At 38.0% G+C, this 27,452-nt stretch overlaps 1 protein-coding gene across 1 annotated transcript in view; it reads left to right on the top strand.

The window, feature by feature from the left end:
* The window catches only part of kcnh1a (potassium voltage-gated channel, subfamily H (eag-related), member 1a), a 47,841-nt gene extending 28,786 nt beyond the window's left edge, over positions 1-19,055 (top strand). Inside the window, exons 8-12 of the mRNA XM_084735974.1 lie at positions 1,707-1,978; positions 8,179-8,378; positions 10,697-10,949; positions 13,396-13,592; positions 16,851-19,055. Coding sequence (XP_084592100.1) covers positions 1,707-1,978; positions 8,179-8,378; positions 10,697-10,949; positions 13,396-13,592; positions 16,851-17,720 — 1,792 coding nt within the window. The 3' untranslated portion in view covers positions 17,721-19,055. The remainder of the gene's footprint in view (positions 1-1,706; positions 1,979-8,178; positions 8,379-10,696; positions 10,950-13,395; positions 13,593-16,850) is intronic.
* The last annotated feature ends 8,397 nt before the right edge of the window (positions 19,056-27,452 follow it).

The raw sequence follows: 27,452 nt of genomic DNA, 5'->3' as shown, positions 1-27,452 counted from the left end.
CACCTCTTTCATTCACCTTAAGGTTTCATATATAAATAGTTAATTCAGTCAGGTGTAGTGAAATTAATGTTTGCCACGACTTATAAATAATTACACAAACAACTGAAGATAAAAGAAAAGAAACAAAACAGAAAGTTTCTGTTTCCTCTAGCACCGCCAGAAGCTCAAAGCTTTTACTTATCCTTTGAAATTTATCAACAGTTACCATACATTGGCACCAGATTTTGTACAGACAGTCATGGTTCCCAGAAGATGAATCCTACTGAATCTGGTGATTCTCTGATATTTATGGTTTTGAGTGTAATGTCTCAACATCTATTAGATGGATTTCATTGAAAGTTGGTACAGACATCCAAATTACCTTGAGATGAAATGTAACTTTAAAATAGCACCATCGTTTTGTGCAATACTTGCTTATATATTTACAGAACTAACAACATTCTCATCAGCTTCAGCTGTATTTTGTAGGCAGTTATAATTAGGAAATGTTAGCATGCTAACACACCAAACTTAGATGGTGAACATGGTAAACATTAAGCCTGCTGAACATCATGATGTTAGCGTTGTGAGCATGTTAGCATGCTGATGTAAACATTTAGCTTGTACAGCCTCACAGAGCTGCTAGCATGGCTGCAGACTCCAGGGTCCTTTCTTATACCTCGCACAAAGCAGCACACAGCGTAATGGTCATTGCTAGTTTCTGACCAATGCAGCTGTCATTTCCATGCCCAGCGCCCACATTGTTGTGTAAGTAGCATGTGCTGGGACTTATCTGTGTGCCCATGGACATGATGGTCTTAATATGAGGTTTGTCAGGTGCATTGTGGGGCGTTCTTATCTTGAGGCAGCAGAAAATTATTGCAACAATCCTGGTATAAAGTCAGTGGAGCAATATTTTCCTACTATTTAAAAGTTGCATTATTCGGATATTATGATGCACCTACATAGAGGGGTTTACAACACACATACACACAGCAGTGTATATTAGTGGATTTGCTCATATGCAGTCAAATGGAGTTGTTGATGGGACAGAGGACTGGGAGCTGGCAAAGGGTCCACCAGTGAAGAGCCACATACCTGTTCCTCAGTAAAGATGAATACCACTGTAAACTTCACTTATCCTATTAGGTTTAACAAGCATCTGTGATCTCCTGTCAGATGATTTGGAGACTAATGCCAGCTGTCCATATGCACAACCCCGTTAATGTCAAAGTCTCTGTTGCGCTGCGTTTCTTTGCAAGTAGGTCATTCCAGCATCCCCCAAGTTTCCGCACTACCTGATCCATTTCCTCAGCAGAGAACCATTCAATATTCCAATTTGCCTAATGTGCCATTTAAATAGCAATGCACCAGATGCAGGTACAGGCACACCTGACTTTTGAAGGGAATAGGATATGAGACTGATTGGTTTAATTAATGTTACGCCCAAAGTACACCTGTGATTAATAAAGGGACTAAATACAACTCCTGTGTGCCTTGCACCTTGCGCCTCACTTTGTGCTGAGATTATGCGCTGTTCAACTAGGAAACGTGGAGTCGGACACCCCTATATGCACTGCACCATGCCCTCCAGACTATGCTCTATATAGCTGAGCTGTATAGTGTAGAAATACACTCTAGTAAGATAGCCTGTAATTGTGAAATGCAATATCTAATACACACTTAATTATTAATTTCCTGAGCATTTCTGCCTTTCCAAACTCCAGGTACAGCATTGGTGATTATGAGGTTATCGATGAAGAAACCAACATCGTGCGCATGGACAGCTGGCTCTACATCCTGGCTGAGACAGTGGGCACGCCATACCGCTTCAATGCCAGCGGTTCAGGGAAATGGGAGGGCGGGCCAAACAAGCACTCCGTCTACATCACTTCCTTGTACTTCACCATGACCAGCTTGACGAGCATTGGCTTCGGTAACATCGCGCCAACAACAGATGGAGAGAAAATCTTCGCCGTGGCCATGATGATGATTGGATGTGAGTGGAGGCGTTTTATTTTCCACGCAGTGTAGCAAATACATGATACATGAGCCGTTTAACTATGCTCTTTAAAGCCACAATCCACTGAGGTGGGTGAATAAATGAATAATGAATAGAGCCGTTGAAGTTCAGAAAATAGAACTTTACAGATGATTAGCTGTGCAATATATCTTACTCTCCCATAACCTAGAATATGCTGCTCTGCTTGAATATAATCCAGTGCCAGAACTACTGACTAGAATTATTATTTAATTTACACTATCATAGTCCTGTGTTCTCAACTGTGCTTTCGCTGCATGCTGCACTAACAAAAAGTCACACATGAAAACGTTTACTCAGTTTCAAAGCGCATGAACTTTATGGGTACAGTTTTAGTCTGAAAATGTCTTTTTTTGCACTTCAGGTGTCAATGATGACATATGTGTTGGATACATTTTTTATTCAGTGAGTATTTAGGGCTTTTCTCATTGCAGTTTCTTCTGTTTTCTACTATCCATAGCCCTAGTTTAAGAGTTAACCCTGGGCCAACTTGGGCCCTTTTCACACTCACATTAAGCCCCGTGCTACACAGTTCATACTTCACTTCTACAAGCACTGGGTTGAGCACATAACTAATGTTTACATTCTTGAATGATGCATATGGCCACTAGCAAGCAGCAAAATGTCGCTATGTGGTCATGATCAGGAATGGATGAAATACTTCAGGATGTCAAAGATGACGTTTGATTTTCGTGTCAATAATAATAACATGTGGACGTAAGGACGTAAGGAGTGTGAATGTAGCTGCATTTTCATTTTGTTGATTTTAAAAACTTTGTGAATTCAAAGAATAAATATATTTTAAATAGAAAAAAAACATTTTTTAAAACAAATCTCAGATGAGATTTAATTACTATTTCGTTGGGGTTTTTTGCCTTTATTGGAGAGTGATAGCTGAAGATATGACAGGAAAGGCTTCCCTTCCCTTGCTTCCCTCACAGCAATGTCATTTTTAGTTGTTTCACTCATAAAAGGGATTTAACTTACTTTGACAGCTTTATTTAATATCTCTCTTGAATGAAATGGAAAAAACAAAGTGAGTAAATGGCACAGTACAGAGAAAATAGAAATATGCCCAGAGAGCTATTGAGACTGGGCAGCACTGGCATGTTTCAGGCTGGCTAGCATGTTATGGATTAGCCCGACAGCGGTAGATTACCAGCTGGCCTGCAAGATGTCTGTATATCACCAAGCTTGTAGAAACAGATATTTCTTGATGATGCATGGATGGATTTCACTGTGACACTTGTGGTGTGACTGAGTTGTACAGCTGCCTTGATCCCATCCATGCGTGTTATTGTTTTTCGAGGCAGTTTTCCTGTCACTGTGTTTCATGGATGCAGATATTTTTCTGGCTTTGGCTCAAGAAGATGATATCCCCATTCTCAATTTCACAAAGCTCTGATTGGCTCAGTTGTTAGTAAACACCAGATTTGAATCACTGAAAAAAAATCTCAGATGTGGGCAGGTTTTAAACAGGCTACTACATCAGAAAGGCTTCTTGTGAAAGTACCATGGTTAGTAAAACTGAGGGGGAACAGAACAAAATACATTGACAGCATATCAATGTATATGACATTCTTAGTATATAAAAGTTGTAATGAGTCTGAAATTGTTGTTCAAAACTGATGTATAGCTCTCACCAGTTTCTTTTTACAGGGTTTGTATGGGTGCTGGAAATCCTTGGTAACACTTTAATTTTAATGTACTGTTTTCATGGTTTGAAAAGTGCTTGGATCTTTGATAACGTTCTTGAAACTGCTTGAAATTCTAACTGGATTACTTTCATAATGAATTGCTATCTGACTGAATGGTTTTACTTTTTACCTTCTGTAGAACACTATAGTGAAGCGTAATATTGGTTGTTTATAGCACAGTAACATCTGATTTGATGTGTGAAATATTATTGTAAGTAAATTGCAATTTACCACAGCTGTAAAGTGCTGGAAAAGCTTGGAAATGCACCTTGAAAATTCTTGAAAAGTGCTTGAATTTGACTTTGATAAAGGTGTGGGAGCCCAGTTTTCAATTGGAGCTCTGTTATTCTTGCCTACATCTGATTATCTCTATCTGCTGTGTTATATTGTGCTGAATTATTGAAATTTTCTGGAGCGTGATGCATCACTCACTCAGGTTTCCAGTATTTGTGAACCGCCTCAGAAAAAATTCAACACAGTTACAGTGAATAAGAAGGCTACTCCTCAGAGGCTGGAGTTCAGTGGAGCAGTTTTAATGAATTTTTTGCTGGTGTGTTTTTAGCCTGTAACACTATCCTGAAACAAATGAGTAATAAATCAGAACAAAGCAGCCATCAAACGTTATATCTGAAAAAGACTGGTAAAAATGACGAATGGTATGAACAATGTCTGTATGTCCTTTCCTATTTGTGCTTCAATAATTGTTGAGAATACTTGGTACCCCAGTCACCTTTCTCCTGTCCTGTCTCCTGTACTTAAATATGCTCTGTGCGATTCTTGTCTGTGTTGATAAGAAACTAAATTTTTTATGTGGTTAAAAGAGTTAAAAGAAAAGTGACAAATATTCACGTCTTAAGTTAGCAAAACACAGACTAACTAGCCAGCTAAACTGCATCAATCATTTTGCTAACATAAACTAACTTAAGATGTGGACTTATATGTTGCCTTTACAGGAAAAGGAGAAAGTTGACTGAGGTACCAAGTTTGCTCAACTGTTATTGGAGCACAGAGCAAAAGGGGTGGGACTTAGGAAGGGTCAATTAGCCAGTTTTGCTGTAGGTAACGATCAGCTTGATTATAATTTAGTTAAGGTTTCATGAAGCGTTTCTATAGAAAGATATTTAGTTGCTGAGTCTGATTGCTAGGTCATCAGATGCATGTGTTTACATCACGCGTATGTTACAATCAACCGTCTTACTGACAGGGCGCCTGGGTAGCTCAATTGGTAGAGCGTGTGTCCCACGTATGGAGGCTGTAAGTCCTCTGCAGTGTCCGACTCCCGCCTGCAGCACTTTGCTGCATGTCATTCCCCCACTCTCTCCCTGTCTATTTCCTGTCATCTCTTCAGCTGTCCTGTCAATTAAAGGCATATAAGCCCTTAAAATATATATTTTTAAAAAAATAAATAAAAAAAACTGTCTTACCGACTTGTGATTGTCCAAAGTCTCCCATAATGGACTAGATTTTCTCAAGTCTGAAAACAGAGCCAAGGCGAGGAGTAGAAGTGTAGTTTTCTCTCACACCACTTGACACTTTAGATTATGTTAAAGATTATTGTGGAATTATTGTCCAATGACAGCAAAAATAAAGTGCCGACCCCAGCTTTAAAAACCTAACTAACCAAGCATTTCTGCGAAGAAGGAGGCCGATTTTCACAGCATGCCCTTCTTTCCACATCTCAATATTAAACATTCATAAGGTTTTTCCTGGTTGCGTGGCTCATAATACACTGTACAGTGCGGTACCATTATGTGTGACTGCACACAGAGAGCAACACCTCGAAGCAATAACTGACACCGTCGGATCAATTTAGCACAGTGCTCCCTCCGATCCCTCTGCAATCACTCCTCACCTCCGTTGTACTTTCTCCAGCCACAATCTCAACCCTAAGGCGAGAGGTTGATTGTCGCCCCTCTCTCTCTGCCTTTTTGGCTGTTCAGGTTTATGAAAACAGTCTCAGGGGACCTCGCAAAACTCATCTGCAGACTTGTCTAAAATTTTCATTGTGAGATACAAATCATCTTGAAGCGTAAATATCTACAAACCAGACAGCCTCAGGAGGATTGTTGTAGATGCAATCTACTGTAGTCCATGGCTGTTCTCTATGAAATATGAATGCCCTGATACTGTTCTATTTTTACCATCAGCACTGGATCGGTGCTGGCAGTAGAAGATCACAGTGTGACGAGGGATTTGGGGGGGGGGTTGGCACAGGGAAGGGGGGCACTATACATATGTCCTGTTTCTATAGCAACTGTTGGCCTGGGGCTGGAGTTTCTGACTACTGTCTTTTAACTACCTTCAAACAAACCAGCTGTTGGATGCCGAGCAACGCTGCGACGAAGTTGTGTACGTCAGCAAGTAAAGAGGGATGTTGGGGACTAGATGAAGCGTCGTTCCACAGGGACCGATTGAGTTTCCTTTGTTACAGCATTTTTCTGCTTGTCAGAGATGTGAGCATTGCCATCTGTGCTCAAGCTCGAGGTAGCAGTCATCCTAAAACTTTGGCAACTTCAAAAGGAGGAGATTGTCAAATCATCTCAGATTTAATAAGCTCAGAACCTTTTAAGACCTTTTATGATTTGTTATCTTCCTGAGCTTGATGCCTGCAAACGTGCATCACTGACAATGTTACAAACAAGAGCATCTTCTTTGTGTTCAGGCGATAAATATACCACTATTGCAACACCTGATAACATGGTTGTACAAATGAGCGATAGTGATGAAAGGATGAAAGTTGTGGTTATCCTTGCCCTTGAGGAGTTTTGAGCAATTTTTAATTAGCATTATTCCCTGTGCAGTTTTTCAACACTTTGATTGTGCGCTGTGAAATAAACAAACACACACAAACACATGCACAGGTTACTGTCATCATCTGAGGATAATTGAAATGTGTGGCTGGCATGTTTCCTCTCCGTCCCTTCTAGCAGGGCTAATTAGGGCTCTATTGCCAAGAGAACACTACACACACAGAGCAGACATCTGATGGCTTTGATCCACACACACACGCCAGCTGTTGCACCAGTTCAACCACCTAACCACCTCAGAGATGCACTGCTACACCCTTTTCTTTAATTCTTCTATCACAAGACAAGTTAAGAAAAATATGCTTATTCAGTGGGACGCACTCACACAGTGCAAAGCTGTAATTATATTTTTTGCCTTTTGGCAAGAGCCTTGTTGATAATATTTGGTGGCAGTGATGAGTAATAATTGTTAATATCTCATGGGATTGATTAAAGCATTCACCACACGAAACTATTGAGTCTTAAAGCACATTTTTCTGATTTTATCATTTGAGTACGTGTAAAGGCCAACAGTGTCAGAAGGAAACCATCTATGGCCAGGATGGGAATTTTTTATGTCTGTGTAAATCTAGTTTTAGAGATTTATGTCCTTTTAAACTCAATTTTTGGAAATTGCTTTGCCTGATTAACCCAGTTTTTATGTCCTTGTAAACAAAGTTTTGGAGATTTTTATGCACTTGTAAACAAAGTTTTGGAGGTTTTCGTATCCTGGTAAACCTTTTTTTTTGGAGACTTGTACTGTATGTCCCTGTAAACCAGGTATTTTAGATTTTTATGTCGTCACACATCAGGCAATGGAGATTTTTATATTCTTATAAACCTATTTTTTGAGGTTTTTATGCCCCTGTAAACAAAGTTATTGAGATTTTCACGTCCTTGTAAACCCATTTTTGGAGACTTGTGTGTCCCCATGAACTAGGTATTTGAGATTTTTATGTCCTCATAAACCAGGTAGTGGAGATTTTTATGCCCTTGTAAACCAAGTTTTAGAGATTTATGTTTTTGTAAACCCTGATTTGGAGAATTTTTGTGCTTGGAAATATTGTTTTCTCAATCTTAAAATCTGCTGCAGTATTATGTGGCTCTGGTTTTATAAGCCTCTTAATATTTTTATTACAGAATCCACCCCCCTCCCCTTTGCCAACCAACAGGACAGTGCAAATGAAATGTTTGTATTTAGACAGAAGATCTTTCACGATATCAGAATAGTCTACATTAAATTCAAGAATCAGTCTTGTGTCACTGATTCTTGCTGTTGATAGCTGTAGGTAAGACATGTCTAAAAAGCTTGGAAGCCAGTGAATAAAAACCACATTTGAAAAACTAAACAAAAGTCGCCTTCAGTGGTGTTGAGCCAAACACTGAATCTCTATAACAAATGACCAGACCAGTGCCTATCATATCTATAAATGGACGATTGTTTGCATTTTCAGAGATAATTTCCTAGCACACATTTTACCTTTCCTCATGAGATCAAGTCCGTACAAGCACCCACAAACTTCATATCTATATGTTGTATCAGCTTTGACAGGAAATTACATTAAAAAAAATCCCTCCATCGCAGACAGTGTTTATCGTTGGCGACACTTCAGATTTCCTGTTAACTTTACTCAAATTAATCTTCTCCTTTTTCATTTTCTCTATATTTTCCCAGCTCTCCTTTATGCCACTATCTTTGGTAATGTGACAACAATCTTCCAGCAGATGTACGCCAACACGAATCGTTACCATGAGATGCTTAACAGCGTCCGGGACTTCCTCAAGCTCTACCAGGTGCCCAAGGGCTTGAGTGAAAGAGTTATGGACTACATTGCATCCACCTGGTCCATGTCACGGGGCATAGACACTGAAAAGGTACATCACACTGCACACTTCAATTTTCTGTTCTGGTTGAAGAACCAAAAATCCCTAGATTTTTAGATGCTGTCTGAATATCACTGCATTTAAAAATTATTTTTAGTTGTTAATTTGTTTTGTAAAAACTATCAGGTTATTCTGTGACAACATTTTGAAGTCTGTTATCAAAAGTAGACAGGTGGTATGGTGTTAATGGCACAGTAATCAACAGTTACCACCAGCCCCTCTACTGAATTCAGATGATGCTAAAATGATTTGAGCGAGTTGGAATTAAGCATTTAAAGCTGGGAGCAGGGACATTGAACTGGTGCCACTCGACTGACTTGAAGCCAGAACACATTCATATAACTGCATCACATTTAAATCCACCTGTCCAAAATGCAATTATGGAAAAAGTTATATTATTTCACCTCAAATTAAAAAGATAGAACTTCTAATAAGACAGCGATTGTGTCACTTGGACTATTTTTTATCCCTATTGGTTAATCTGTACTTATCTACTTATTGTGTCCTTTTTATAATGCTAAGCTTACACTGCATCTATGTATTATTTATTTGTCTGGCTTCAGGCCACACTAAAGGGTCTAAAATTGGCACATAATCCCTCTCTGCTTGACATTCATCTTCAAAGAGATTTGTTTTAAAGGCAGAGCCTTGCAACGGCCTGGCATCCTGTTGATTACGTGTACTTGAACAACATGCTGCCATTCAGTGACAGTCAGCAGAGAGGCGGCTGGACTCTGAGATGGTAGCAGCTTCTATGTGAACTGCATGTTAAAACATAATTAATACTGGACATACAGTCCTATTCAATAGATAAGTTGACTTCGAGTAATGCACTTCCCAAAGCTACTGAAAAAAGACTTTACAGTGCATTTGTTTAATGTTAACAAATACCTACTGAATATTTATTACAGTTTGTCATATGTACTGGAAAAAATGTCCAGACAAACATCAAAAATGGACCTTAATATTATTAAGCTGCAGGTCAGGTGCAATATTTCCTAGTTCTCTCCCATATAGTTTGTAACAGCAACTAGTCCCATGCAGTTACTGTAATGAAAATTGCTTGTTCAGCACGTAAGCCAAAAAAGTTTTCTAGTGCGCCCTACTGCATGTGTACATTAGTGTTTCTCTTGCTGAACCTGCACCTTTGTTCCTGGTCAGCTTTTTAATTTTACATTGGAATGACATCAGGTACATGGAACTTGTTCTAGGCTCTTAAAAGTTTAAATTAGTTTACATAATAGAAATAGTTATAATTGACCCTTCCTAAGTACCACCCCTTTTAGCTCTGTGCTCCAATCAGAGTTGCAAGCAAGCAACCTTGGTTAGTCAGCGTTCTTCTTTTCTGTTTTTTGTACTCAAATATGCTATGTGCTAGACTTGTCTACGTTAGAAAGAACCAGATTTTAAAGATGATTAAAAGATGGTGCTGGAGGACCTGAAATGACAAATAGTCATGTCTTAGGTTAACTAATGTTAGCAAGACGCTAGTAACCCAGCAAGCTAATCCACATCAATCATTAGCTAGCTAGTTAGCCAGCGTTTTGCTAACATTAGCACGCCAGTTAGGTAGTGTCGCTTTTACAGGAAAAGGAGAAAATCGACCGAGGTACCTTTGCTCAACTGTCATTGGAGCACACAGCAAAAATGGCCGGGACTTAGGAACAGTCAGTTGACCTTGACAGACATCTCTTTCATAAGGATCGTCTATGGCTTAAAGGCTATTTTGGCCAAGGAAGATTTTTATTTATGGCCACTAGAACAAATTTGCAACAAGACTGAGTGGCATTGCTGCAGAGGTGTAGTGGTACGTATCCACTGTGTATATCCACCTATGGATGGGGTGATTATACCTATTTAAATATAGCCACAGAGATGTGCCACTGCTCAGCTTGCAAAATAAGGCTACAGATTATCAAGTTATAGTGTTGACTGCACACAAAGAGTTTGTTCCCATAAAGGGACACCAAGACTGACACTCAAGTGAAAAAGCTGGTTCAGCTGCTGTTGTCCCAGTACCCTTTAAAAAAGCTGCATTACACCCTCCTACTAAGACAAAACTACACCTCTGCGACAATTTATCCAGTTCAACACATCAGTGCAAAAAAGACAAGCATGTCAGACTTGTTTTGCCTTCTCCTCTACAACTTGACGACACTGACCAAGAAACACAAAGTGCTTTTCAGTGCACAGCCTTTAACAAGGCAAAACATGGAAGACTGCAAACTAAGTCATCGTCCATCCTAGTTTTATCATGAAGTCAGCTGAAGTATGATTCAGTATTAACTGATACTCTTGTTTCTTTCCAGGTGCTGCAGATTTGTCCGAAGGACATGAGAGCAGATATTTGTGTTCATCTCAACCGTAAGGTTTTTAAAGAGCACCCAGCTTTCCGGCTGGCCAGCGATGGGTGTCTCAGAGCGCTGGCGATGGAGTTTCAGACCATCCACTGTGCCCCTGGTGACCTGATCTACCATGCTGGTGAAAGTGTGGACAGCCTCTGTTTTGTGGTGTCAGGATCACTGGAAGTCATTCAGGATGATGAGGTGGTAGCCATTTTAGGTGAGTTGAGCGTTTTTACCATATATTTATTCCATATTTCCTGATATTTGTATCTTTTCACTGGATTATACTTAGTGTTTTGACATCATTAATAATGGACTTCACTTTGACAACATTCAAGGCCTCCCACCCCCCCAAGTGTCAAAGGACCTGCCCCAGATCTGCTCTTGTTTTTCAGAGTATTAAGTTACAGATTTCTTTAGCTTAAAAAAATATCCGAAGATCTAAAATGCAGATGTTCTGCTACAGTATCTTGCTCCAAATTCTGAATTTATTATGTTAGATGCATCAACACCAATGATGAACACCTGTGATGACTATAGAAAAACATTTCAGTCAAACTGGCCTCCAGCATTGTTTTTGCATCAGAGTAACAAAATGTTTTTGTGAGAAGCCTCACTTAAAATGCTCCTTTTCGTCTTTCTCTATAGCAGCACTTTACAAACTGTTTCTGAGTGCAGTGAAAAGAGTTGTCAGGGGATCGTTGTCTGCTGAGTCATGAGCTCACGATTTGGACAAGAATTTGTTTGTCACAGACACACGATCCTCTCAGTAACACTTTAGAGTACTCTCTGGCTTTTTCAACTTGATCTCAGTTTCAATCAGATTAAAAACACAATTCCTCTAAATAATGACTCATATTTTGAACAGTAGTCTGCATTTTAAGGCCTTCTACTTCAGTATGGATTAGTAGTAGTAGTCTAGACGATTTTTGCCAGATTAATCTCCAGGCACACATCAGTGTATAATATTAGCCAGCCATCCAGCACAAACCATAAAATTACAGTTCATTACAATTAAAAGTGTGAATCAATCAATTTAATTTGAGTATTGTTAGTTGCTGATGCATCTTCTTCAAATTGACTTATTGAATAATAAATTTGTCATTGCAGCTCTAGGCCCCATAAATAAACATCATATAATATATATATATATATATATATATATATATATATATATATATATATATATATATATATATATATATATATATGTATGTATATATATACATATATATATATATATATATATAATATAAAAGGAGGGGAAATACAAGAAAGAGAATATACTTGTTACATCATGTTAATGCAAAATTGTGCAGTTTTTAAAATTAAATACAAAAGTTGCCAGATTATTCATTCATTTATTTCTTTAATTTTTGTTTTTATAGTGACTGTAAAACAATTTTATTTCTATTGTTTTAGACCAGTGACACATACTACAGTGTTTATAGCCTAAGCTAGTTTGCAGTGCCCATGCCCAGATGTGTCTTTGCACAAAACATACAAAAAGAAAAGAAAATCAATTATTTCAGATTTTCTATCTGTGAATCAAATTCCACAAAGTAATTTTCATTCAGTTGCTTATTTTGATTTTTACGTCCTAAAATACGTTCTCCCACAGTGATAAACACAAGATCAGAGCTGATTCTGAGTCCACTCCTGAGAATTTAGATCCTATCTGACATGAAGTACTCTTATCTCTCATAACCCACGCCTAATGCATATGGATAAGGAATGAACCAGACCACTTGCCGACTGCTCTGAGATTTCTGATTTTCTGGTATTTCTGTGCCCAGTTCCTCTTCATGTGCACCTTGGTGTGATCTAATTAGGAAGGCTATGTTTTTATTTACCAAGATACAGAAAAAAGATTAATTTTCATTGCTTACGCTGACTTGCTTAAATCCAAGCAGAGTATTTATCTTTTTAAAACTTTCTCCTTTTAATTTGCCAGGTGATTGATTCAGTGAATAATGGATGCTATGCTCTGGCAGGCCCAGTGACACCACCCCAGCTGTTTTTGATCAATAAGCTGCTATTGGTTCCTTTTTGCAACAATCAATATACTGTCAGGCTAATGTCATTGACCCAGATGGAGCCTGTAATGGAGCCTGAAGTGATAAACATGTTACCAGTATGAATCAAATTCTCATTAGTGTAATAGTACTGCAGAACAGAAACATGTAAAGTATACCTGCAAACAAGACGTTTACACACACACACACACACACACACACACACACACACACACACACACACACACACACACACACACACACACACACACACACACATAGATGTTAAATGGCTGCATTTAAACACAAATCAAAGAAGACACTGAAATAAATAGAGTGAAACCACTTGCAGAAAACTACTCACAAAGACATGGAGCAAGTGTGGTTAAAAATGCAAGAATCTCAAAGACACAGCCCACCACTCCTACTCAGAAAAACAGACCTGAACTGCAAATAGGATTTTCAATCTGTTTACATAAAAGCAAATATAAAGCCTTAGCAAATGATGTATTGGCTATTATGAAAGCCATTCTGTACAATTTACAATCTATAAAGGAGGCCTTATTAGAAGAATTAACAAGTAATTTATTTCTCGATTATTTACCTTTAAAAGAATTGCCTGGTTTAAATAGTGATCTCTCTCTGCAGGCAAGGGAGACGTATTTGGGGATGTTTTCTGGAAAGAGGTGACTCTGGCTCAAGCTTGTGCCAACGTCCGAGCTCTGACCTACTGCGACCTTCACGTCATTAAACGTGACGCTCTACAGAAGGTGCTGGAGTTCTACACAGCGTTCTCCAACCACTTCTCAAGAAATCTGCTGCTCACTTACAACCTACGGAAGAGGGTGAGTCACTCTTCAAACAGCACCGAGAAAGAAGAAGTTAATATTCACTCAGTTTAGATTTGGGCTTCACTGAGTCCTTTGAATGTTAGAAGACTTCAGGTTACTCATTACAGCAGATGTATGCCAAGAGCTTGTTGGAAAAAATTCACACAGTAAATGCTGCATGTTATGAAATCAGAACAGTCAATGAAAATATATAGAAATTGCCATGACCATTTTTCTTGACAATTATAAACTGACATAAAGAGCAAGAATTACAACTGTGGGTAAAAATATTATGACAATATCAACATTATTATAACACTTGCGACTCAGATTTACACCTTTGTTTCTATAAAAACTGATATTGTAACCTTTGTGAAGGGAGGATTTATTGCAGGACTGTTGTATTAGACTGCATTAGTTTCAGCAAAGGTGTCCCTAATAAACTGGCCACAGTTTAAAGTGTACAGTATCAGTTATAAAAGTGTAACACTAGGATACATGGCAAAAGTCAGATTAAAGACACCTACATACCAGTTACTGTTGTGAAAAATGTTAAACCTGACCAGTTAAAGTTGTAATTTCAAGATTTCAGTCCTGGGTGATTTGGTGACACTTCTTGTGGTTAGCATGGCAACAAGGAGGGCGTAATAATACTGCAGCAAAATACTGCTGAAGTAGCTACTTGGTCAGAAATACAACAGAAGAGCAGCTGCTCAATAAACGCATGTTGTTTTAATAAAGAAGTTAGTCAGTAATGACACCAAATGCGGCGCAAGTAGTTTTCCACGCCATAGCAGGACACAGTAGCTGGTTACCTGCAGCCTGTCACCTGCAGCTCTACACCAAAAGAGAAGCAAACATTCACCTTGTGTTGCTGATGCAAATTTGATCACCAGATAATTTTGGGAACATTTGTAGTTATTCACATTACTCATGTTAGCATGTTTATTCACCCCAAGCAGGAAGCCGTAAGCTAATGAGACACATGCTAACAGCAAGCCGGCCCGCAGCCACCGGCTGTGTTTGTGTGTCAGCCTTTGACTGAACTCACTAGAGAAGCTGGTTCTTTCTGTTATGTCCCTCCTGTCTCTAATTTAAATTTAGCTGGGGAACGCTGGACCCCGCCACCAACAATGAAATTACCATTTTGAGAGGAGAATGTAAATTCAGTGAAAGGTCATTGCTGAAAAAAGTATAAATGAAATTTTTAAAATGGGGTTTGATTTCAGAAAAACTTAAAGCAAGAGTTTGGCTCATTTTACCCAAACAAAAACAATTTCTTAGAATTTATAGTGTAATAAGAACAAGATTTTGAACTTGTGCTTTTCCACATTGTTTGTCTGCTTTTTCAACTCCTTTTGACCTGTTACTCTTCCTCTGGTCACACTTTATTTTTAATATGAGCTTGAACTTTCAAGTGGACATGCTTCATCTCGTTTTTATTTTGGAGACGAGTCATAATTGCTATGGTGTTTTTGCACTGTGCTTCCCACAGATCACACAGTAATCCATGTGGGCGAGTACAGTGATTACAGGTTACTACAGGTTTCTTTCTCTCTGTTTCTCCAGGGTGGATGTCGCTGCTCGTGTTAAATGAAATGCGATTAGTTGCAGTCTTGCTGAGAGTTACAGGATAAGATTGATATCTCTGCAGCCAGAGCTCATATGTTACACAGCTGAACAACACATGCTAAACTTTGTACAAAAAGCGTCTCCATTAAAGAGCCACCATATATTAAAGCCACTACTATATCCTTCAATCAAAAGGAACAGCTGTGATCAACAACTCAAGTGTAGCTACCAATCATTACCTCATTCATAATATGGTTGCCCTGCCCAAGAGAGTGCAAGTGAGATTGAATTGCCTGCATATCAAGAGGCAATCTCATCTGCTGCATTTAACTCGCTATTCACCAGGGTCCCATACTTTCTGACCACATACAGCAGGGAAATCCAGAGACGGATTGAATAAGCAGCCGTTAAAATGAAGCTGGTGAGGTTGTGTTTTTCGACCTGGGAAATCCAGCACACGATATGTTCAGCATTCGAGTGGTTTAAGTTGTGAGAACAGTGTTGCTATGAGACTGTGAAGAAGAAAAATGGATGTTGTCTCGCCTCTTAAAAGATGATGGATGATTTTGTGCTTATTGCATTTCAGCATCATGCCCGAGAATGAGAGCAATAGATGACGAAAAACAGTTTATTGGAGCTAAAGCAATGGATTTCCACTTTCTAAGTTGTGAACACATCATTTGGTTGTTCAGACATTATACTCTAAAAGCTCACTCCTAATTGTGATTTTAAAAGTCATAATTATGAGATTGAAACAATTGAAATTCTGAGTTAAAAAGTATGAGATAAAAATGTGAAATTATAAGAAAGTCATAATTAAAGTTAAAAAGTCTTAATGATTAATTTTTTAAAAAGTTGAAATTCTGAGATAAAAAGTTGGAATCATAAGATACAGAAAAGGTGAAACTGTGAGATCTCTGTTGCGTGTGACATGCGAGTGGTCTAAAGGTTATGGAAGAGCCAAGCAAACTGTCTCCCCCTATTTCCAGTCTTTATGCTAAGCTAAGATAACCAGCAGTTGGCTCTAGCTATATATGCTATTTTCCACACAGAGGGATGTCAATCTTCGCATGTTACTCTTGGCAACAAAGCAAATAAAAGCATGTGTGTGATGACTCATGGGAGATGTAGTTGTTGAATCTTAACAAAATGAAACAAAAACTATTCAAGAAAATAAAAACACAGAGTAGAAACTTTGATTTTTAAATGTATTTAGCCTTTAATTGATAACAGAAGCTCATTATGATTTGTTTTTAATGCGATCGGACCAAGTTGCAGGCATTCTGTTGCACACAAACATCAATCAGAAGTACAGAAGAAAAATTGCCAGGCTTCACACAGTCGCCCATTAGCTGCTATGTGGTCAGCTAACAGTGTGTCTTCACCCACTGAAGCCAGAGGCATGATGTGAACTTTCCCTCTGCGTTGTGGGAATTGCCTCTTAAAGGTGACATTTACAAAGCACACCCATTTGACACATTTTCCTCATATTAACTCCACAATCAACAAGACAGATACACCTGTTCATCTAAACAAAGATCTGGTTTTATACTATTATTCGTTAAATTCAAAAAACTACATTTACTTTAAGAAGTAGCATTACAATTTCATTTGCTTGTGTTTCATTTTTTAATCATTCAGAACAAAATAATGATTGTTATTATGAGGTTTTAGTCACAAGAACTTTAAATTCTCTTGTAGATTGTCTTCCGCAAGATCAGCGATGTGAAACGAGAGGAAGAGGAGCGACAGAGACGTAAAAACGAAGCCCCCCTGAACTTGCCACCAGATCACCCGGTACGAAAACTTTTCCAGCGCTTTCGACAGCAGAAGGAGGCCCGCCTGACGACCGACAAACCAGAGCTAGACGAACATGACATTGAGAAGGGTCCTGTGTACGTGGACATCCCGATAGCTAATACAGCCATTACAACTACCAGCATCGTCACGGTAACAGAAAGCCCAGCAACACCCTCATCTTCAACGCCTTCATCCTCAACACCTCCCAACTGCACTCCTACAGACAAGGTGAAGCTGCAGGTGCCATCTCCCATTTCTTTGGTCGGTGGTCGGTCAGCTGAACCACTTAAAGTCAAAGGCTGGGGTCGCTTCAAGGAGTCCATGGCCAAAGCCGACAACTGGAGCAAAGTGTCCAAAGCTGAATCCATGGAGACTTTACCTGAACGGACCAAGGTGCACGAATCACAGATGTCTCTAAAGAAGACAGACTCATGTGACAGCGGTATCACCAAAAGTGACCTGCGGCTGGACAAAGTGAGTGATTTCCGCATGACGCCACAGGACCGAAGTCCTGTCCAGCCTCCAGAGGCCAGGCACACCTTCTACCCCATCCCAGAGCAAACACTTCAGGCTTCGCTTCAGGAGCTCAAGCTGGAGCTGAAGGACGACCTCAAGAACCTGAATGTCCGAATGTCCGGCCTGGAGGCACAACTCACAGAAGCACTTAAACTCCTCAAAGCAAGGAAATCAAGTGCTGGCTCTCCGCAGCCTCTTTTTGACATTTCTAGACCTGCTTCACCAGAACTGGGCAAAGAGGACGTCTTTTCTTGAAGGACAGACGAAGCATTAGGCAACAGTTAACTGTGAACGCAGCTGGAATCAGGCAAAGTCCAGATTACCTGGATAGCTGAAGCTGCACTGGGCACACCATTTAGATTAGGCAACACGTGTGGTCGTTAAGATGCACTGCCTTCATCACAGGGATGTACCTGTTGGTTATCAAGTGGAGGCGAGGTCGTAGCCCAGATATCGGTGTCCTAACACTGAACACTCGGAGGTTGCATAAAAACTGACAGCTCTACGTTTGTACATACTGTAGGTTTGACTTGTTTTTCCATTGCAATATAATGGAAAAATAACTTGAGCGGTTTGATTTTAGTCCAAAATCTGTTTAGCGCTTCAGATTTTGAGAGTCTCATTGTGAGAGTCGTATCTCTGTTGGAAGGCTCCGTAGACACAGCATGACCCACTGGTTTGTTATTGAATCATTTGTATGAGATTCTTTGCATGTCACATAAAATAGACGTGTGCCTCAAAATTGCAGATGGTGCATTTTTAATTAACCGAGGCCACATAGCGAGTCATTTGCATTATTTCACCATGACAGTGAAAAAGGACAGTCTTTGCACTTGCTGAAACAATCTCAGAGTAATTTCCTCAAGCGATTGATGAACTCTTTTATTATATCAACTGCCAGGATCATTATGAATTATAGAACAGATAACTCTGGCCAAGCAATCAGATTTTCAAAGACATTTTTCAGGAGAGCTTGTAATTCCCATAAACCATGGCTAGTGTGGCAGCAGTGTGCAAGTTATTCATCTTTCCTGATATCTAGTGTTAGTTACTCTCATATATAAAAACACGTGACATATACATTGTATGAGAGCTGTGCTCTTTAGCTTTGGCTTGATCAGGTAATGCAGATGGACCTGATAATGGCTGTGCCCCCTATGTAGAAATTTTAGAACTTTCAAGAACATAGTAAGTAAGGAATGCCCTTTTGCACAACATTTCTAAAATAAAATGTATTTATGTAAAATAAAACTTCAAAGTGCAGGTTTGCTCATGTAAACAAACCAAGATGGTCACTGGTTTTTGCCTTTAATGGCCCCCGAGATACATTTTTACATTTGTTACACCGGTTTGCATGTTTCAGTGTGTGTGTTTTCAAATTCACTGGAGAAAAAAAGCATCATCTCATGATGACACAAGATACAAGTTGACTATTAATAAGATGCAAAGATGTGCATCTTTGAGGAAATGATTTTGGCACACATGTTCAGGCAGAGTGTCTGAAATGCAGGTGACTGCTTTCAGGACTACAGTTACTTTATTTAGGCTAATATTTGGAGGCAATCTGAATTGTTTCTGGCTTCCACAAGCTCAGACGGGAGACAACGGTCACCACCTGTGTAAATTACTACTCACACATTTTTTAAATTGATTTTATTGTTTATTATTAAATTTTGAGTTATTTCATAAGAGGAAAAAAGGACAACCAAAGGACATTTCTAAAAAAATTTGGTAACACTTGTATTAAGGTGCCCGTATAATTTACAGAGCATTTACTAAAAAAAAAAAAAGATTTAAACAATTTAATGTAGTTGTGTAATATTAATTACACAAAAATATATAACACTGAAATTAGAATTTGTTGCAGCTTATTAATATTTTATTTTATTAAACTGCCTTATAGTGCAAATAAATACACCAGACCCAGGCAAAGTAATCCAGTTAAAATCAATAAAATAAAGTCCAGGAGAAGTGTGGCTTTCTCTTTAAATTGTAATTTTATTTTACATTTTAAAACATCTTCGATTTCAAGGGAAAAATTGTCAAGGGAAAACATCATTTACAGAGCAACAAAATACATGTTTCTTTTAGAAGAGGATTATTTCAGATGTTACCAGCTCCACTGAAACAATAAATATATATTGTTAGCCTGATGGAAGAATTCATCATCGATTTTACTTCCACAAAATAATTTTGTGTGAATGAATGTATCGTGTGTACTGTAGTGGAAACAAAACATAGAATAGACATCAGTAATAGAGGAAGGAAAGGTGCTTTGAGCATTTTGTGGTAACTTAAATCAACAAATAAGTCCAGGAGAAACAGAAAGCAGAAAAAGCTGCTTTAAACAACAAGTGAAGCAGAGCCATGAGGTCTGATAACAAGCAATAAAGTGCATATTTAGCTGTTAAAGAAAACATCATCAGATGAGGCTCTTTAAAAACAATGAACCATGGAAGAAAGTCTAATAATATTCAGTAAGTATGACTCAAACAAACAATCAAACCATTTTTCCACATTGTTGTTAATGACATTCAGAACAAATTTAATGCAATCAGTAGTGAGCGTTATATCACTCATATCAAGTCATTATTGTAATTCCAAAACAAATTAAGTCTCATGAGTGATTGTGGGGTAAAAACAGGAGCTTTACTGGTCTGCTTGAATCTATCTTTAGTATACAATAAATGTATTTTTTACGTGGCAAAGAATAACCATTATTTTATATTATTTATTATATATATGGATAATTTATGTTCCCTGCATGCCATCACTTTTATCAAGACGAGCTGAGACAGACACAGCTGAGAGGAAAAAGACGCCGAGGGTTTTTTCTCCAACACATTCTGTACTGTCGGTCCATTCCCATCAAAAATTCAGCTGACTAAAAATAAATGGGCATGTCATCACAGAAGTGAGAACTCATTTGGTTTAGAGTCGGTGTTTCGGTCTTTATAGGTCTACTTTCACAAGGAGAGGGAAAAGCACTGAAATCATGTTGCTGTGACCTCTCTGTCACAGAGAATTCATAAAGCTGACACACAGGTAAGAAGTTCAGAAATCAAACAGAGGCAAAAAGAGGGACAATGGTGTTAGGAAGGAATTTAGTCATCCACACCTGTGAAAGAAAGGATCTAAAAATCATATAAAAGCTGGTATAGTCTTTATCTTAGTTTTGACATTTTCAAATCCACTAACAAATGTAGTAAATAGTTTATACTGAAAACTCACATAGTAACTTTTAACTTATGACTGTCATGGTTTTTACACTGAAACCTCCCTCTTTTTCAAATTATGAATTGGTTACAAACAATTAATGTTAAAGCTGCTTCTTATAAAGAATGATGAATGAATGACCTAAAAGATGACATAATTACTGTCAACATGGTTTTTGATTTGCATAAATCAACTAATAGATCAAAAGAACGGAGGACTGACAAGACCCAACACTTTTTTTTTCATCTTGCATCCACAATCTGATCAATCTTAGAGGTCAAATTTTCAACGACACTCTGTTTTATTTTGAGAAAATCATCACACACACCACAATACAGACAAAAAACAGAACTATTCTTTTCTTGGGAAACAAACTGTGCAACAGTAAATGAACTCATGTGTCGTAGGTTTTACCAGCAACATTAGAAAACAACTGTCCAACCAGAGAAGAACTTTCATTATGTGCTCAATGCAACACAGACAGAAACTGCTTATGTGTGTGAAGACTAGCTTAGCTTAAAGACCGTAAGCAGAGGGAAACAGAGAGCTTGACTGTTTTTTAAGTTCATAAGTTCATAAATGTCTACCAAACAGATGTTTTATGGGAGTTATGTGTAGTTGTCCATTTCGAGTTTTGGACAGTCAGGCTAGCTGTTTCCCCCTGATCCAGGTCTTTATGCTAAGATAAGCTCATTTGCCGTCCAGCTCTTAATCCATATAATGAATACATGAAAGTAACACTGATCCTCTCATCTAAATCTCAGAAAAAAAGTGAATATGCGTATTTCCCAAAATGTCAAACCGTTCCCTCAAAATAATAAGGTATGACTTTGTAAAGTTTGTTTTGAAGTGTTTTTTTTTTCCTCATAAAAGAAAATGTGGAAAGTCTAAACACAAACTAGTGAAGATTTTGAGTTCTTGTCTTTGTCATGTTATGTGGAGGTCAAAGGTGTAAAGCTTTGAATGTTACGCAACAGTTTCAACACAAATGTTTAAAATGAATTCAAACAGATGAAAAACCTTTTAGCCTCTCTGACTCTGAAAAACACCAACATCACCAGAAACAGAAGTTGATGAGGTGATGAGTATTTGTTATTTATGTGATTCAATCATACTAAGAAAGAAAGAAAATAATATTTATTTTCTTTTAACAGATTATTGTTACATTATGGAAGACGTGTGTCATGATTTCTTTGAAGTTTTTTAGCCACAGAGGGATGACAGAATTACTAATATTTGCAAAGAATATTTTTAAACGTTCATTTTGAATGACAACCAATGAACCTTGTAAGTTTGGTCCTGTTTTTTATGTATTTTTCCCCAGTAAATTTACAATTATCTTTTAGTTTCTTTATATTTTACAGTATCCAACAGAAACAGAACCAGATCAGAGTGATTTTTCATACTAGAAAACAGTAATCTGCTCCAGCTAAAAATCTGATTTTGTGCCACCATTTGAACAACAGTGATATGACATGTGGAGGGTACTTTCACTTCGCTTGTCTCGAGAGGCTGAATTTTTTACCAACACCATAAATATGCGTTGCTAAAAATGGGATGCTGGTGCACTCTAAACCTCAGAGACAAGATCACTGAAAGCAATATGTAGTTCTGTGCTGTAACATTTATAAATAAAGGTACAAACACGACAAAAATATTGAAAACCTTCAAGTGAAAAGAATTTTTACAGTGCTGCGCTACCACTTCATCACATTAACCCTAAGATTATTAAAGTCATTACCATTGACTGCTACTGAGAAGCATGCAACACTGTGCCTTCATAATATTGCCCCTTTTTAGGCTTGCAGTGAGAAAAGCAGCGTTAAATATCCAAATAACTGTCGCTCCTTTGAAACTATTTGAACACAGAACTATTTTTGTGGTCAGCCCTAGAAAGCTGCCTAGTTATAAACCCTACATATACAGTATACATGTATATATATATATATATATATATGCACAAATTATATTGCAACGTTTAGATTCTTAAGAAAGAGAAAAGTTTGAATTTGGTGTACGGTTCATGTAATATGCACATGCCTTTATGTTCACATGTCATGTGATGAGAAATGTAACTATTTCAAGCACAATGGGAACTCTTTGTTATGAACTGTGACATACTGTACTATTCATAATAAATATTTTATACATACTGCACCCTGTTCTCTCTAGAGCATCCATCCTGACCGGTGAGAAATGTCAGTCTTTGTGTTTTAGCTCCTCTGCTGGCGATGAGGGCACTTCTCTCAGAAAGTGTAACTCAGCAGGTGTATTCTCCTGCTGATCCGCTCACGTCAGATAAACCTCACATTTTTGTGCTCGTTTAAGAGGATTCCTCGCTGACCCCCCCTGCTCACGTTGATCCTACTTAGTGCCACTCAGGAGGTGATAATCCTGAGAACAGAAATCAGCTAATGGAAACACTCCTCACTCCAGATTACACTGTGCTTTTATTATTTACTGACAAGTAGCTTTATTTAAACATTTAATGAAACAGGTTCTTTAACATTAAAAATGACATAAGTTGAGGTGATTGCGAAAGTATGTACAGCCTGTCTCATGTCTTTGTATTACCATTTATTATTCTGTAACAATATTATTTGTGTATGTAAAGTTGTGTGAGGCAAATAGTTCATTTTTCTAGGTACATTTCTAGAGACAATCTTCCCTTTTAGTAAATATTCATCTGGAGTTGCAGTCCTGTGCTTATTTTTTCCTTATAGTTCACAGCCAGTTTCAGTTTCATGTAGGAACTACTGTTATTCTGCAGCAGTATCTACAGTCACTACTTCAAAATGTACCAGAAAGACTTTCTTTTCTACTAGAAAGAGAGTAGTTCCTAAGTGGAACTGCTCACAACAAGGTCTGCTGTGAATAATTATGAGTAACCAGGTCATGATCTTTGGAAAAAAGATGCTGGTTTTGAATTTTTCAGTGTATTTTCGGTGCTTTGTCCACTGCAAGCTGAGTGCCATTTAGTCCCATTATAATGAAGAGAAGGCAGACATCTTTACAGCCGATATCTGAAAAACTCGACCTGTGCAGGTAAGACAGTTACCAACAGTCAATCATTGTGCCACAATAAACAACCAGAGGACCAGTCTTGTGTTAATGGTGAAACTCAGTGATGCCACCTGACTTAAAATTCACCAGTTCTTGAACTTATCTTGGAAGCCAGTGGGAGGATCGGACTGTTTTTGCCACTGCACATTTTCTAAGCTTTTCTGAAGCATAAAGAAAAAACAACAGTTTGTTGTTTACTTGTGGTGTGAATTGAAACTGCAATTTACTTTTTCAAAGCTTTTTCTCCCATCATCTAACTTATCATCAGTCATCAGTGTCTGTGCTTCAATAGACAACCTCAACCTGATGACCTTTATTAGAGCTGTGGTTACACTTTACACTAAGCTTGTTGTAATAAGCATTAGTTAATACACAAAAAGGCTAGTATAAGATGCTTGTTAACACTAACATGTTAATAAGACTACATAAGTGTTAACAATAGCACAATAAACAAAATTATTGTAAGATTATAAAACATTTATTAGCACTTTCTCTCCCCTCTTTCCTCTCTTCAGTTATAAGTGTCCCACTAAAGGCAACAGCCTGAAAGTCATATTTTAATTTTATGTTAATAAAGCATAGTAAAGGATTATTAACCTTAATAAGCACCGTTCACACTTAATATCTGGTATCCACAAAATGCATAGTAAACTGTTAATAAGTGCATAATATTAAGTACGTAAAAATCTTAATAAAGTAACAACAAAAGCTTAGTAAAGGTTTAACACTTTGTTATTATGTATGTTCTTAGGCAGTCTATAAACAAGTTTCTTAAACATGTCTTATAACCTAAGAATAAATTGTTTATAATGCTATTACAAACACTTATACAGCCTTATTAACACATACTCAAGGTAATAAGCATCGTATGAGGGCCTTATTACCTATTAACTAACACTTATTACAGACACCTAAATATAAAGTGTTGCCTAAAGCTGCAAATAATAATATTCATTACAGTCAGAATACAGTGAAGAATCTCCATCAAATCCAAAGTGATGTCCAAATCATAAAGATATTCAATTTACAATCAAATAAAGAGAAAAACACCAAATCCTCACATTTAAGATGCTGGAACCAGATAAAGTTTGGCATTTTTGCTTAAAAAAAACCCAAGAGCTTTTCACTAGAGTTGCCAGTTCATTTTCTGTCAATCAGCTAATTGATTAATTGACTAACTGTTGCAGCTCTGACCTTTGACTAAAGCTAGCCGTCATGTTAACACCTCATACCTCATTAATGAATGAACTGAATGGACTCTCACATTTATCCCTTACTGTTCCTCCAATATTCTTTCCAATAGTTTGACAGGTGTGTCTCTGAAAGGAGGAGACTGGTGATATTCTTCACGTTTCTTGTAAAAGAATCCCATGAAAAGACCCCAATAAGAGCTAAATTGATCTTTAGTGTTGTCTGTGTCATTAAACCCTGATATGGCTTCTTCCTCTGTACAACAGAGCTAAACTGTCCAATCTAACATTAACACTGTCCTGGTACTGTAACCACTCAGTAGTGCACCATATATGTATAAAATAGTCCAACAAACACAGTGTTTACTCCTGTTTGTTTGCTAAAAACAACAGGGTCCAGCTGTTCAAGGAAATAACGTTGCCTCCTCTTTGTTTAAACGTCTTTTTATTTCCAAAGTCCACCATAACTTGCACAGTTGAGCAAACATACATACATAACAGAGAACAAGTTTCCTCATATTCTCCCATCCCTCCCCTCGACTCCCACGCACCCGAGAAAACAAACAAAAAACAACAACAAAAACAAGTATAGTTAAGACTGCTGGGAAAAAAAGCAAATAAACAGAAAGTAACAATAATTTAATATGTCCATAATTTATGATGTACCAGGCTCAAGGCCAAAAAAGTCCCAGTCCAAAACAAAAAAAGGACAGAAAAACACCCGAATCCATTATTGATCACTCTCTGTATAAGAAGTTGTCATTAAGCTTAAGTTGATTTTAGATGAAATTTGATGATAAAGATGATTTTGTAGCATATTAGATACGGGACTTTCTCAGTCCATGGAGGGAGTAGTTCAACCCCTTCATATGACTCAAGAACACTCACACTGTCCTGACTTGTCTGAATGAGAACATACACACAGCTGAGACTGGTGATACTGGTAATGACTCACTGCAAAATATCCACGATCGTGCGGACGAATGGACAGACAGTCATATGAAACTTGAAATACAAGAGTTTAATACGAACTTTGCCATTTTTGAGATGCAAGGTGATAACAACTCTGATTCCAAAAAAGTTTGGACTTTGTGTAAAACGTAAATAAAAACAGAATGCAATGATTTGAAACCCCTTTTTGACCTACATTCAATTAAATGATGACTTTTAACTAACTGATAAACTTTATTGTTTTTTGTAAAATATACACTCCTTCTGAACTCAATGTCTTGGGACAGTAGCAACAAAGAATCTGGGAAAGTTGTGGAATGCTCAAAAAACACGTGTGAAACATGCAAAAAGAAAAACAGGTTAATTAACAGGTGACAGAATCATGATTTGGTATCGAAGGCTCAGTTGTTCACAAGCAACAGTGGGGCGAGGGTCACCTATAACTGCAGAGGCAAATACTCATTTTAAGAACAATGTTTCTCAACACAAAACCGCAAGGAATTTAGAGATTTCACCATCTACAATCGATATCATCATTAAAAGATTCAGAGAATACAGAGAAATCTCTGCAAGGCTGAAAACCAACACTGAAGGCTGGTGACCTTCAACAGCTCACGCAGCACTGCATTAAGAACAGACCTGATTTTATACAGAATACTACAGGAGCTCAGTCACACTTTTGAAAACTGTTGTCAGCGAACACGGTTTGTTGCTGCATCTATAAGTGAAAATTGAGACTCTGCCACACAAAGTGAAAGCCATAGATCAACAACATCCAGAAGAGCTTGTCTGAGATTGACTGATGGATGTGGAAAAGTGGGCTGAAGAAACGGACCATGCAGATTGTTACCAGTGAAATCCAGTATCTGTGATGGTATGGGGATGTGTTAGTACCCGTGGCATCATGGCTAATCTGCATGTCTGTGAGGGCCCCGTTAATGTTGAAAGATACATACAGGTTTTGGAGCAACATATCCTGACATCCAGACAACATCTTAATGAGAAGACACTCAGCACATTACAACAGCGTGGCTTCGTAGTACAAGAGGTCTGGACTGCAGGCAGGCCAGTATAATGCCTCCATGGTCTCCCACTGAGAGTGTGTGGGGCATTATGAAGTGCAAAATACGACAGCAGAGACCCCAGACTGTTGAGCAGATGAAGTCGTATATCGGTCATGGTTCCCGAACACTTAGTGTTTTTTGGAATCAGGGTTATACTGTATATCAACAAAAAAAAGCTTGTAATTTTTTTATATCCTCACAAAAAAATTGCTTTCGTCTACATTCCAGTGGGTAAATGTCATCTATTATTGTTACTGAGCTGAATTAAAAGCTAAAGTGTATTTCCTCTAAAGCCTATTACTAATACATCTCTTAATATTAGTGTCATTCTACTTCACCCTAATTACATCTGAAGAGGAAATAATGACATTGATCAGGTTCCTGCTGCTCTATTCAGTCTTCTCTGCCTACACTACGATGGTAAATGTGAAACTAACATTTCTCCAGCTTACCGCACCACTGAGCAATACCTTATCAGAGCAATATAACCAAGACAGATTCAG

The sequence above is a fragment of the Lutjanus erythropterus genome, chromosome 14 (genome assembly GCF_056507025.1).
Source record: "Lutjanus erythropterus isolate fLutEry1 chromosome 14, fLutEry1.hap2, whole genome shotgun sequence".
NCBI lineage: Eukaryota > Metazoa > Chordata > Actinopteri > Lutjaniformes > Lutjanidae > Lutjanus > Lutjanus erythropterus.
This window is presented reverse-complemented; position numbering and strand designations above follow the sequence as displayed.